The sequence below is a fragment of the Podarcis tiliguerta genome (assembly GCF_965153285.1).
Source record: "Podarcis tiliguerta genome assembly, chromosome: 7".
Classification (NCBI taxonomy): Eukaryota; Metazoa; Chordata; class Lepidosauria; order Squamata; family Lacertidae; genus Podarcis; species Podarcis tiliguerta.
The window spans coordinates 88,032,993-88,047,120 of NC_139540.1; the positions used below are offsets into that span (position 1 = coordinate 88,032,993).

At 44.3% G+C, this 14,128-nt stretch overlaps 1 protein-coding gene across 5 annotated transcripts in view; it reads left to right on the forward strand.

Moving 5' to 3' along the window:
- SEMA5A (semaphorin 5A) overlaps window positions 1–14,128 on the forward strand; it is a 142,052-nt gene that overhangs the window by 64,579 nt on the left and 63,345 nt on the right. For all 5 annotated transcript variants that reach the window (XM_083448595.1, XM_083448599.1, XM_083448598.1 and 2 more), the window contains exon 4: window positions 3,657–3,702. In XM_083448595.1, the coding sequence (XP_083304721.1) occupies window positions 3,657–3,702 (46 nt within the window). The remainder of the gene's footprint in view (window positions 1–3,656; window positions 3,703–14,128) is intronic.

Genomic DNA, 14,128 nt, shown 5'->3' on the forward strand with positions numbered 1-14,128 from the left:
CTCTCTTATCAGATGGCTAATTTTTCTTGTTTGAATGCATATTTGATTAAAATGCATCATTTATATCCATGTAACATGTGAACAAGGGACGTGGGTGGCGCTGTGGGTAAAACCTCAGTGCCTAGGACTTGCCGATCGTATGGTCGGCGGTTCGAATCCCCGCGTGAGCTCCCGTCGTTCGGTCCCAGCTCCTGCTCACCTAGGAGTTCGAAAGCACCCCTAAGTGCAAGTAGATAAATAGGTACCGCTTTATAGCGGGAAGGTAAACGGCGTTTCCATGTGCTGCGCTGCTGCAAGCTCGCCAGAGCAGCTTCGTCACGCTGGCCATGTGACCCGGAAGTGTCTTCGGACAGCGCTGGCCCCCGGCCTCTTTGAGTGAGATGGGCGCGCAACCCCAGAGTCGGTCACGACTGGCCCGTACGGGCAGGGGTACCTTTACCTTAACCTTAACATGTGAACAAGCTATGGACTTCAAAATTAGCTGTGATACTTGGTAACCACTTTTTTAAGAAAACTAGATTCTGCAATCCTGGCAGTGTTTAGGACTTGAAGCTCAGTGATGCAGCCAAGAGAATCATATTATACAGTTCTGGTTAGACTGTCACAGTAAGGAAGGGACTGGCTGAATTAGCATTTGATTTGTGGGTGTTTCTCCCTTTCATGCAAATTGTGAAGCTGACTCACAACAAGTTAAAGCACTGTCTGTTACTGCTCTTTATATTTCTGTCATGAGTGGATTTTTTTAGCATTAGAGTGCATCTTGACACTCTGCTATGAGCCTAGACTTTTACTAGTTTCAAATCAGCCCAACGAACAAATCTTGCAAACAGTTAAGAGTCAAACATGCTTAAACTTGCCCAGCAATATCTTAATTTGGGATACAACTGTTGTGGCCCTAAGCATGCAATATTTTTGCCCTTTTTATTATCCTGCTTTTGATTCTATCTACAGATGTTGACCTGGGTTTCTGGGGTCAGACTGAGCTATAATAATACTGCTTTAAGGAAGTGGCTTAGATGATGACTGGTGGTTTGTTTTATTAGTTGCCCAAAAATTTAAACAGCTAACCCCCAAAGTGTTGTTTTTGTTTTGATGAAGCAATGCAACTTAAATAAAACATGCCATGTCACCACCTGCAGTGTGCATGGATGAAAGTTCTTTCTTACGTTTGTTAAAATTCAGTTCTGATCAAATTGGTGAACATTGCTCCTTAGCCCAGTCCTGCCTTTCAATGCCAGTTCATTTGAGCTTCCTACCCATAGCTGTCAACATTTCCCTTTTTTAAAGGGAAATTCCCTTATTCCGAATAGGATTCCTCGCAAGAAAAGGGAAAAGTTGACAGCTATGCTCCTACCAGCCCCTCTAGAAGGAAGTAGGAAGAGAATGTTAGCAGGCTGCTGAAAAGCTCTCACTTGGAACTCCTGGAATGTGCCATGAACCTGCTTGCTGATTTTTCCGCCTGCTCTGCCCTGATACTCCATGAATCCTACCCAGCTTGTACTCTCCTGGTTTGCCTTTGATATAGCTCTACCACCCATGCCCTGGCTGTAAAAACAACCAAAAGAGATCTGTGGAGGTGGTGGTGGTTTGGTTCTGCAGAGAAGAAAAATATGGTTTTTCAGATCTGGGCTGAAGCAGGTTGCTTTGGTTTTTTGTTTCTAAATCCTTACGGCTTCAAACAATGGAACAGCTGCTCATCAAAAGGTGAAGGAATTTTTTAGGTTATTGCAATGCCTCTTAAAAATAACTTATGAATTCAAATTTGGTTTCATAGGTACTGAGATAGCAATAATTCCTCTCATTAATCATTGCCACAGTTGTTCAAGATGATGGCCAAACCTGAATTTGAATTGTTTTCAAAGTCAGAAAAAACCTCCCTAACTCCTATTACAGATTTTATAAAGACCACCTTCTGATATTCATGTTAATTAATGAAACTAACAGATTATCTTGGGCTGTTACCCAGCAACCACCTAACAAAAATAATGGTTAGCCAGCAGCCACAACAGTACATTTATTTTTATGATGTTTCATTAAAGTTTGTAACCAAGAGCGAGTGAGAGTTGGAAATGGGAGATCCAAAGTGCCACTGGAATATGGATGCCTGTATAAGAAGGTCTTAATGGCTGCATTAGAGATGTCCTGTCTTTACACATTGCGGATTTGATGCTGTCAGAGGAAATGTGTGTGTGAGAGAGAGATAGGAGTTTTAATAATGGAGACCACAGTAGTGAGGGTGAAAATTTCAAAGACGTTTTTGACAATGAGCTACTGTAGGAAAGGAAGGTCGTTACTTCCTGGCCGGCTCTTCATTTTTCTCAAATAGAAAACATCAGATGCTCTGCTGCTACAGGAAGGCAATCTGAGAGAGGCTGTCCAACTGAAAAAAACCTTCAGCCTTGCAATTCCTAAAACAGGGTTTCCATTCTGCATAAATTAGGGATAAGCAGCTGAAAGCCCATAGGCCAAAGTGCCCTTCTCTGAGGACTATTATCTGGCCAACTCAGAAGCAAGATATGTAGGGTTGAGCCGATAGTCACTGACAGTCCACAGAGGAAGCTGCTCCCACAACTTTCATCCCATCTTTATCAAGCTTCTCCTGCAAATCTAGTTGCTGACTAGAGGAATATTTTATTTTTGTGCTTGCTGCAGGAAAGTCTACAGAAATATTCATGTAAAATGTATGAAAAGACGAGCTCCTGTAGATTAAGAAAGAAAAGAAGGAAGGTCCTTAAAGGACTTTTGCAGTATTCAACCAAATAATTGCACAGAGTGACTTCTGCTTGTGCAGTGGGACTTCCCCTTCCCTTCCCCTTCCCTCCTGCACCCCCCCCACTGTCCCCCAAAGGGGAAGATGTAGGGGAGGAGAGTCACATTGTACAAGCCTAGGCCATTCCTACTTAGTGCTACTTGAATCCAACCCTGGGCTCTGGGACTTCCTCTCTGTCTATGCTCCACATGTCAAGAGTCTATAGAGTTATTTGATATTTGATATATAACAGACACACAGATATTTGTATATCCTCCTCCTAGTCGCTCAAAATGCCAGTGGGAGTAAACTTTAGAGAAACTAAGAAAGAAAATGTAGATCTCATATCCTAAGATGCTTAAGGTAAGATACCTACAGTAAAATTATCAAACATCTCTCTGCTTTCGACAACCTTCAGTGTACACTTAGAAACGCCTAACAAGACAAACAAGTTTTGAAACGTTTTATTTCTCTGTCAGAGTATTTCTAAATTGACAACTCATTGAAAAATACCATGGCTGTGTACAATAAAATGATGAAACATCATAAAACTATAAAATAATGAAATACAGAACAAGTGGCCAACACTTCTTCGCAGAATAGAAACATTTTCAGCAGGCAGAAGATTTCCAAAATTGCAGGGGCTTGTTTGATTTCAATAGGAAATCTTCCCAACTCCTGGTTCTGCTAAGCTAAACACAATGTGTGGTTAACAGATACATTATATAGGTTTACTCCTTATTGAAGAGCCAGGGGCGGCTGCAGCTATTTGTCAAGTGCACTGTCAGTGGCAAATCCAGGTTTACTGTGACAAAGGCTTTTAAGCTTCTAAATCAAGAATATCCAAGCACCATCTTCTCCTGGTTCACCTGCATAACTGATGCCATTTCTCCTTTCCCTCTTTTAGAAACTACCTCTTCAGGCTACATAGTGAGGATCTTTCTCTCATCCAGGTAAGCAGTTAACTTTTACCCCTCCCTCTTTTAAAAAAGAAGCAAAACAAATGGACATTAAAACGTTTTCAGTGAAGATGTGAAAAAGCTTCAGGATGCCAAATGGTGCAATTGACTTTTGTTTTGTTTCCCCCTTCTTTTGTCCCCTTTAAAGCATTTTTATTGAATTTTATCCACACAGTTGGCTTCTCTTGTATATTTTATTTCTCACTATACAGTATTTTAAAATAAATCTCAGACCAGCTTTTTGGGACAAATTGTGTAGGCTTCTTTTAATACATCTTTCTTCTAGCAATTAGCATTTCAGGGACTATGAGCATGTGGTTCTGCTGCCTTCTGTCCTTGATACCTAGTTTTCTATGCAGAGGGTTTTCTCTCTCTCTCTCTCTCTCTCTCTCTCTCTCTCTCTCTCTCTCTGGTACGGAAGGGCATTTCATCAAGTGAATTCCCACCTGCAGTCTGAAGTGGGTACTACCTACAGTGATCTATATACAAATGTATCTACCATGACTTGTACATGCGCAATATGGTTGCTACTGCTGATGGCTTGTATTTACATTTCTTATAGATAGATAAGGTTTAATTATGTCTTAGCTCCATATGTTATGCAGCCAGGTAAGGTGTGTGTGTGTGTGCAACTCTTTGAGGAGCCCAGCGCACCTGTATTGCGTGCCTCCCCCCCCCCCCCATGTTAGGCACAACTTAGCACCTCTGCCACACATTATTTGACAGAAAACCTGGGCTGGCAACCAGGTTCTCTGACAGAGAGAGCTATAGCCAATCCTGGCTCTTTGCTAATACGCCCTTGTGCTTAATACTTTCCCAAAGATGTTCCTCTTAACCTAAAAAGGTCATGTGTGAATTATCTTCAAAATCTAACATATAAATTGGCTCTTACTTTGTGAAGCCATGACGTGGATGGCATTCAACTCTTTGCTTGTGGGGAACAGAAATTCCCTATAAGCTAAGCATAATAATGGAAACTAATTGTGCGTATGATCCCTACCTGAGTCTGCATTTTGTATTTTGTATTCCTATTGCACAGAGGGTTTCAGCTGTTACTGAATTGCCTTTATAGTCCATCTTGTAAAGATGCCTTTTAAAAACATACAAAACACCTGCTTGCCTTGGCAGCCAAAGGCCTTTATATTAGAAGCCACCCCCGCTACAAGAGGAACTTGGTCTGTCTACCTACTCAGGGCCATTTTCACTGTGCTCTTGGGGCACAATGTGTCCAAATTAACCACCTACAATTTTTTTTAGAAAGGGGGAGAAGGAGGCATACGGTCATGCACTGTAGCCGTGCAGGTGTTTTACTCCCTGCATTAATGAGGTTAATGGTGAGTGAAGTTGAAATACTAGCATATATGGGGTATTTATTGAGGGCGGCTTCACCCTTTGCCAGGCAAATATTTTTGTTGTGTGGTTGCCAGAGCTTCCCATAGATACTTGCCTAGGAGAGAGACGAGTGAAATTAATGGGTATTACTGGAGATTAGGCATGCACAGGACAGAGTTATAAATCTATGGGTAATATTCATGCATGTCCACATGTCTTTTAAATGTGTGCACAGGTAAGAACAAATACAGCTATGTGCTACTTCACCAAGGACTGAAGTTCAAAGAGGTTGGAATTATAATTGTAATAAACAGAAATGTAGAAACTACAATTCATAGGATTTTTGGCCTGACAGTTATTTATCTGCTGTGATGCCAGGTTCCCTGCAGGACTGCTTGCATAGCACAACACATTATATATTTCACTAACCTTTCTCTACAGCCATCCATATAGATTCTTCAGCTATTGATATCATACACACTCTGGCCTTTATCAGCTTTTATTTTAAAGCATGTACCACTATCCTTTCAGTTCTGCCTCAGTTTGATTACAGAATTTGTCTGACAGAAGACCACAGTACATGTTACCAGTTCGACAGCATTATTCCAAAAATCCTGCCAAGCATTGCTAAAGGGTACGGCTGGAAATAAATGCCAAATTTGTTTGAGCGCATTTTGACACAGCTTGAAGAATTTTCTCATAATTGCTTCTCAATAGTGTTTTGAATAATGCTCATTGCATCTCTTAAGATGCCCTCAGCTGCCATGTGTTGGTACCATAACTGTTTGAAAAAGTAACTTTAAATGCAGGCTGCTCAGAGGAGCTGGGAGGGATGCTGGCTTCTGAGGGGGCTGCTCCATGAAAATATGTGCAGTACTGTTTTGTGTGTGTTTTTTTAAAGACAACCACCATGTGAATTATTATTAGGAATGAGAAAGAGGAAGGACCATTGCTGGCTGGCAGAGCATATGCACTGCATACAAAAGTTCCAGTAATGGCATATCCAGGCAGAACTCGGAATGTCCTACAGAGTCAGGTCAGGGGTTCTCAACATGGTGCCCTCCAGCCCCAGCCAGCAGGACTAATGATCAGGGATAATGGGAGTTGTAGTCCAAAATACCTGCAGGCTGCCATGTTGCCTATCCTGGTCTCGGTCTTCTTGACTAAGTCTTAGAGAGGAGAACTTCTACCTCAAGAGCATCCTGAAGTCATATAGAGGCTGGTTGGCTGGCCTGAGCCCCCTGCATTTGCTCCACCCCTTCAGGAGAATGGTTTGTTCTTTTAAAGGGCCATCGCCCTCTTCTGCAAAAGCTGCCTCCTGCAGGCTGGAGGAAGTGAGGGGTGTCCTGAGCTGACAACCCTCCAACATTTCTGTGACGAAAATAGAGGCGTCCATAACAACAGCAGCAACTTTACTATTTATATCCCACCCATCTGACTGGGTTGCCCTAGCCACTCACAGTGGCTTCCAACATATATAAAAACATAATAAAACATTAAACATTAAAAAACTTCCAGACATTAAAAAACTTCCCTTCAGATGGCTCGGGGGCCAGATAACTCCATACCCTCCAACATTACTCCAATGAAAATAGGGATGTTCTAAGGAAAAGGGGGACATTCCGGGATCAAATCAGAAACCGGGACAGTTTCTGTAAATCCAGAACTGTCCCTGTAAACGAGGGACGCTTGGAGGATCTGATGGAGCCTGACAGTAGTCCATCCTCTGGCCTGGGTGGTCTGGGAGGAGCGGGAGGTGATGACTCCTCAGGCAGTGGCTTCTCTCCCTCTGAGATTACCCTGCAGCTAGAGAACGGCGCAGGTTCTCTGAATGTGGGCTGTGATATTTTCCTTTCTTCCTCATAAGCTGTTGCAACAGAGAAAGCAGCACTTCTTCCAGGTGCAACAAGACTTAGGGAGAGTATTTTGAACTGGTAAAAAGAACTTGCTCCTGCCACCCTATTTTGCAAAGTCTCACCTGTCTCAAGTGCATAACTCCTTTTGGGGGCCTGGCTAGATGTGACAGTCACCACTAGCTAAATGGGTTGCATCCAGTGGTGACCGTCTGCTGACAGAAGACACTTTGATCCAGCAGAGGCTTTAGCAGAACCGGGAAGGAGGAGATTTTCTCCAGTTTGTCCTCACTGCAGCCCCCATCTATGCCTGAATGGGGGACCCTTCAGAACAGCACATAAGATTCAGAGGGAAGGGGGACCTGCAGAGGAGAGAACCAATTGACAAAACTCACCTCAGTCTCCTTTCCACTGAGTAAAACCTCCACTGGATTGAAGAATCTTCTGTCCCCATGAGAGACACCACAGGAGGCAGCAGAATGGCTTTAAATGGAGGATGAGGCTGTTACTGCTGTTAACCACTACTGCTAAATTAAACCTTGGCTTGGCCATAACCCTTGTGCTCTGCTTGTAAGTTTCCAGAGCTGTCTTGTCTTGCAGTTGTTGGAGAAATGACTGGAGTTGATCTAGCAAGGCAGTTCTCATGTTCACGTGTGTTCCTTCCAAGGCCGTCTTAAGCATATCCGGCGCCATGGTGCAAAGCTCCCTCCAGCGCCCCCTCCCCCCCTCCCCGTTTAGGGAGAATGGCGCTGCCGGTGGGGCTGGAAGTGGCAGGCAGCGGCTGGAGTGCGGCACCAGGGCACCAAGTTCTGGAGGGTGCCAGGGAAGAGGCTGGACACGGTGCCTCCCGGCTCAACTGGCCGCTTTGTGCTGTGGTGGCCACGGCAGAAGGAGGCGCCGGGCACGGCACTGCTTCAGCGGTGAGCTGAGAGGCACCGCGTCCAGCCTCCGCCTCTTCCCTGGCACCCTCCAGAACTTGGCGCCCTGGTGCCCCGCGCCACTAGCCTCTATGGGTAAAACGCCCCTGGTTCCTTCAGTAAGCAATAAACTCCGTTCCCTGACTATGAGTCAGTAGCTACAACAGCTAAGACATCTTGGAGCGATGCACAGTGATGCTATTCCATTGTTGCATGGGTACGGTCAATCTGTGTCTGTCAGAGGTTGGCAGAGTCTCTCTGCCAAGGACCTTCTGCCCCTGATGCTTCTCCTCCTTTGGCTTTCATTGCCCATGTGCTCACCAAACCCAGGCCTGGAGGGGGGAGCAAGTGAGTAGCAATGGCAGCGAGGGAGAAGCTGCTTCCCCACTGCCTCGCTCTCCCTGACCAGCTAGCAAACTCCTGGGGTGGAGGATGACGGTTTTTGCCAGAGCCCCCCTTCACCAGGCCTGCAAACCTGAAGCCTGCACTGATTACTGTCATTTTGTTCTGTCAAATTATATTCTTGGTTGCATTGCACCTTTGAAAAACATGGTGTTTGAATACATGGCATAAGATGTGAAGGCAAACAGATAACAATAGTAAAAACGCAACTAAATGGAATTATGAAATTATGTAGCTGTTTTCTGAGGCGGTGTAATCCAACCACCTTTGGAAATAATATATTTTGCCAGTGTCTAATTACCAGAGCCATCTGCCTAAGGCATGCTCTGCCATCTGTCTGGAATTTTGTTTTGTTCTTTTCTGTTTGTTTTCTGTTTTTAGTTTATAGAAGTTCATAGAATCACAGAATTGTGGAGTTGGAAGGGGCTCAAAAGAGATGTATTTCTGTTGGTATGAGTGGTTGCGATGGTAGATGTTGTTGCTGTATCTGTCTGGTGTGTGTCATAATGGGTGTAACAGCGCAATACTTCATTCATACACAAACTCCTCCTTGTTCTTCCTCCAAAGCTCCTATGGGCAGGGCTGTCTTTACCCAGGGTGCAAGGGGTGCGGGGCACCCGGGCGCTGAATTCTGGGGGACGCCCACTGCTGAAGCCACCTAAGCTCTTAACTATCTACCTGTTATGAAGTAATAAATAATTCTGATTAAGCTAGAAAAACAAAATACATATATACCTAGGTATTACTGAAATGTATACGTACTGTTTCACCAAAAGACTTTCATCTTTCTGCGGTCATTTACCAAAGACATGCCACGCCAGCGGCAGCGCTTGTCATTCACAACAGTGGGGCTTATCAGACTCAATGGCGCTATGCACACGAAATTAACTCTTACATTAAAATATTGTGTTACGTGTTGTATTGAGCTGCTATGCAGCAGCGGGGTCAGCGGCACCTTTGACATGACTGATGTTTCTCCTAAGCAGGTGCCTAAACAATACTTATAAGTTTAAGTGTGGTGGTGTTGTGTACTTCAGTATAAGTGTATTGTAAATATTAAATAAAAATAAATAAATAGCCTCCACTTGCTGGACTCCACCCACTGAACTGCCTTCAGTTATATTCTTCCATTCATCCAGTTACCTTTTTCTTTCCTTCCTTCGTTTCTCCTCTGTCTAAACTAAGATTGTAAGCTCCTTGGGGCAGAGATCTGCTTCTGTCTTTCCCCCCTCCTTTTCTTTATGTTACTCTGTAAAATGTGTATTTTTCTGGTGGTAAAAAAAACAAAAAGCAAAGAAACAAACCAGGCTTGCTGTTAACTGAATTTGGTGCTTAGAGCAGGCAGGGGTTTGGGGAAAAGCAGGAGACAGAAGGCAAGAGTTTATACTAGAGCTGGACCAAACTTTTCATGTTGAAATCTGGCATTTCAAGGCAATAGAACCATTCACTGAATTGGGAAGCAGGTTAAGCAGAAAAAAGCCGATCTCTCTGATTTCTAGTCCTAACCATGTGGAACAGTGAAGATCAGAAGTCCTGAAACAGAACAGGGCACGGTTGTCAACTTTTCAACCAGCCCTGGTTCCTGTGTCTTTTAAAAGTGTTTGATCTTCAGCAATTAGCAGGTGAACATTTTCATAGCATGGAGATACATGCTATCACCTGCTAATTGCTGCAGATCAAAGCAAAGACAAAGGCCAGTTGAAGACTGTAACAAACCTCAAGAGCTGTCTCTGGGGTCTGCCTCCCACGCACATGGTTTTCGCTGCTTGAGTGCAAGAAGCTCTGGCAACCAATCGGAAGCTGCGCCTCGGTTGTCAAACGTTTCGGAAGTTGAAAGGTCTTCCGGAACAGATTATATTTGACAACCAAGGTTTGACTGTACAGTGGTACCTCGGGTTAAGAACTTAATTCGTTCCAGTAGTCCATTCTTAACCTGAAACTGTTCTTAACCTGAAGCACCACTTTAGCTAATGGGGCCTCCTGCTGCTGCTGCTGCTGCTGCTGCGCCACCGGAGCATGATTTCTGTTCTCATCCTGAAGCAAAGTTCTTAACCCGAGGTAGTATTTCTGGGTTAGCAGAGTCTGGAACTTGAAGCGTCTGGAACCTGAAGCATCTGTAACATGAGGTACCACTGTATAAATAATCCAGTAATCATAATCAAGAAAATAAAAGAACCAGAATTAAATAATTGTTTAAATCTGGTTATTTGTATGCTTGCCCTGAATTAAGAATTTGTTGCCTTTTTTTTTTTTGGATCAAGTTGTAACCAGTTTTAGGGACACAGGTGGCACTGTGGGTTAAACCACAGAGCCTACGACTTGCCTATCAGAAGGTCAGTGGTTCGAATCCCCGCGACGGGGTGAGCTCCCGTTGCTCGGTCCCTGCTCCTGCCAACCTAGCAGTTCGAAAGCAAGTCAAATTGCAAGTAGATAAATAGGTACCGCTCCAGCGGGAAGGTAAACGGCATTTCCGCGTGCTGCTCTGGTTTGCCAGAAGCGGCTTAGTTATGCTGGCCACATGACCCGGAAGCTGTACGGCGGCTCCCTCTGCCTATAGAGCGAGATGAGCGCCCCAACCCCAGAGTCGGTCACAATTGGACCTAATGGTCAGGGGTCCCTTTACCTTATAACCAGTTTTATTGCAAAAATACCCTGTACACATTTATATCAATTCTAGTGGCTCAGGCAGAGCGGGGAAAATAGTGGAAGTAAACAGCTGGCTTCGCAAATGGTGTAAACAGGAACGGTTTGGATTTTTAGATCACGGACTGCAGTTTCTTGAAGATGGACTTCTGGCAAGCGATGGGCTGCACCTCACAACGGTTGGGAGGAATGTTTTTGCCAAAAAACTCAGAAACCTCATCAGGAGGGCTTTAAACTGACTAATGTGGGGGAGGGAGACAGTGCTCCTGAAGGTAGGAGTCTATCAATTGATGAAGATGATCATCCAAATGTCATAGACCAAATGGAGGAAACAGCAAGCAGACCTAGTGGTGGGAGGAAAAAATCCTTAAATAAGAGACACGGGGGAATGACTAATGGACTTCAATGTCTGTACACTAATGCACAAAGCATGGGAAATAAAGAAGATGAGCTTGAGCTCTTGGTACAGCAAACTAAATATGACATAATAGGCATCACTGAAACCTGGTGGGATAAGTCCCACGATTGGAATGTAATAATGGAGGGATACAATCTATTTCAGAGAAACAGACCAGACAAGAAAGGAGGAGGAGTGGCGTTATATGTCAGGGATGTGTATACCTGTGAAGAGATCCAAGATTTAGAACCTCAAAGCCAAAGTGAGAGCATTTGGGTCAAAATTAAGGGAGAGAAGAATAACAGTGACCTCATTGTGGGAGTTTACTATAGATCCCCAAGCCAAATGGAGGACATAGATGATGCCTTCCTGGAACAGATGGCCAAGCATGCAAAAGGAAGGGAGATAGTAGTAATGGGGGACTTCAATTACCCAGATATTTGTTGGATGTCAAACTCAGCCAAGAGCATAAGGTCAAACAGATTCCTCACTGGCCTTGCAGACAACTTCATTGTCCAGAAAGTGGGAGAAGCAACAAGAGGAACAGCCATTTTAGATCTGGTCCTAACCAATGTCGATGACCTGGTTAATGGGGTAGAAGTGGAAGGATCATTAGGCGCAAGTGATCATGCTCTTCTGAAGTTTACTATACAACGGAAAGGAGCAGCCAAGCATACTAGGACTCAATTTCTTGACTTTAAGAAAGCCGACTTCATAAAACTTAGGGAAGTGCTGGGTGAGATCCCATGGACAGTAATACTAAAAGGAAAGGGAGTTCATGATGGCTGGGAGTTTGTTAAGAGGGAGATAGTAAAAGCACAACTTCAGGCAATACCAATGAGACGGAAACATGGAAGGTGCCTAAAGAAGCCAGGGTGGCTATCTAAAGAACTTTTAACTGAGTTAAGATTAAAAAAGGATGTGTACAAAAAATGGAAAAGGGGGGAAACCACCAAAGAGGAATTCAAACAAATAGCCAGCACGTGTAGACACAAAGTCAGAAAAGCTAAAGCACAGAATGAACTCAGGCTTGCTAGAGAGGTTAAAAGCAACAAAAAAGGCTTTTATGGGTATGTTCGTAGCAAAAGGAAGAACAAAGAAACAGTGGGGTCACTCAGAGGAGAAAATGGTGAAATGCAAACAGGGGACACAGAAAGGGCTGAACTCCTCAATGCCTTCTTTGCCTCAGTCTTCTCCGATAAAGAAAACAATGCCCGACCTGAAGAATTTGGAGCAAATGATTCAGCAGAGAAAACACAGCCCAGAATAACTAAGGAGATAGTACAAGAATATTTGGCTAGTTTAGATGTATTCAAGTCTCCAATGAGAGCCAGTGTGGGGTAGTGGTTAAGAGCGGTAGTCACGTAATCTGGGTAACCGGGTTCGCGTCTCCGCTCCTCCACATGCAACTGCTGGGTGACCTTGGGCCAGTCACAGTCTCTCAGCCCCACTCACCTCACAGAGTGTTTGTTGTGGGGGAGGAAGGGAAAGGAGAATGTTAGCCGCTTTGAGACTCCTTAAAGGGAGTGAAAGGCGGGATATCAAATCCAAACTCTTCTCTTCTTCTTCTTCCAGGGCCAGATGAACTGCATCCAAGAGTATTAAAAGAACTGGCAGATGTGATCTCAGAACCACTGGCAATCAACTTTGAGAATTCCTGGAGAACAGGCGAAGTCCCGGCAGACTGGAGGAGGGCAAATGTTGTCCCTATTTTCAAAAAGGGGAAAAGAGAGGACCCAAATAATTACCGCCCAGTCAGTCTGACATCAATACCAGGGAAGATTCTGGAGCAGATCATTAAGCAAACAATCTGTGAGCACCTAGAAAGGAATGCTGTGATCACCAATAGTCAGCATGGATTTCTGAAAAATAAGTCATGTCAGACGAACCTGATCTCATTTTTTGACAGAATTACAAGCCTGGTAGATGAAGGGAACGCAGTGGATGTAGCCTACCTTGATTTCAGCAAGGCATTTGACAAGGTGCCCCATGATATTCTTGTAAAGAAGCTGGTAAAATGCGGTCTTGACTATGCTACCACTCAGTGGATTTGTAACTGGCTGACTGACCAGACCCAAAGGGTGCTCATCAATGGTTCCTCTTCATCCTGGAGAAGAGTGACTAGTGGGGTGCCACAGGGTTCTGTCTTGGGCCCGGTCTTATTCAACATCTTTATCAACGACTTGGATGATGGACTCAAGTGCATCCTAATCAAATTTGCAGATGACACCAAACTGGGAGGGGTGGCTAACACCCCAGAGGACAGGATCACACTTCAAAACGACCTTGACAGATTAGAGAACTGGGCCAAAACAAACAAGATGAATTTTAACAGGGAGAAATGTAAAGTATTGCACTTGGGCAAAAAAAACAACGAGAGGCACAAATACAAGATGGGTGACACCTGGCTTGAGAGCAGTACATGTGAAAAGGATCTAGGAGTCTTGGTTGACCACAAACTTGACATGAGCCAACAGTGTGACGCGGCAGCTAAAAAAGCCAATGCAATTCTGGGCTGCATCAATAGGAGTATAGCATCTAGATCAAGGGAAGTAACAGTGCCACTGGATTCTGCTCTGGTCAGACCTCACCTGGAGTACTGTGTCCAGTTCTGGGCACCACAGTTCAAGAAGGACACTGACAAACTGGAACGTGTCCAGAGGAGGGCAACCAAAATGGTCAAAGGCCTGGAAACGATGCCTTATGAGGAACGGCTAAGGGAGCTGGGCATGTTTAGCCTGGAGAAGAGGAGGTTAAGGGGTGATATGATAGCCATGTTCAAATATATAAAAGGATGTCACATAGAGGAGGGAGAAAGGTTGTTTTCTGCTGCTCCAGAGAAGCGGACACGGAGCAATGGATCCAAAGTACAAGAA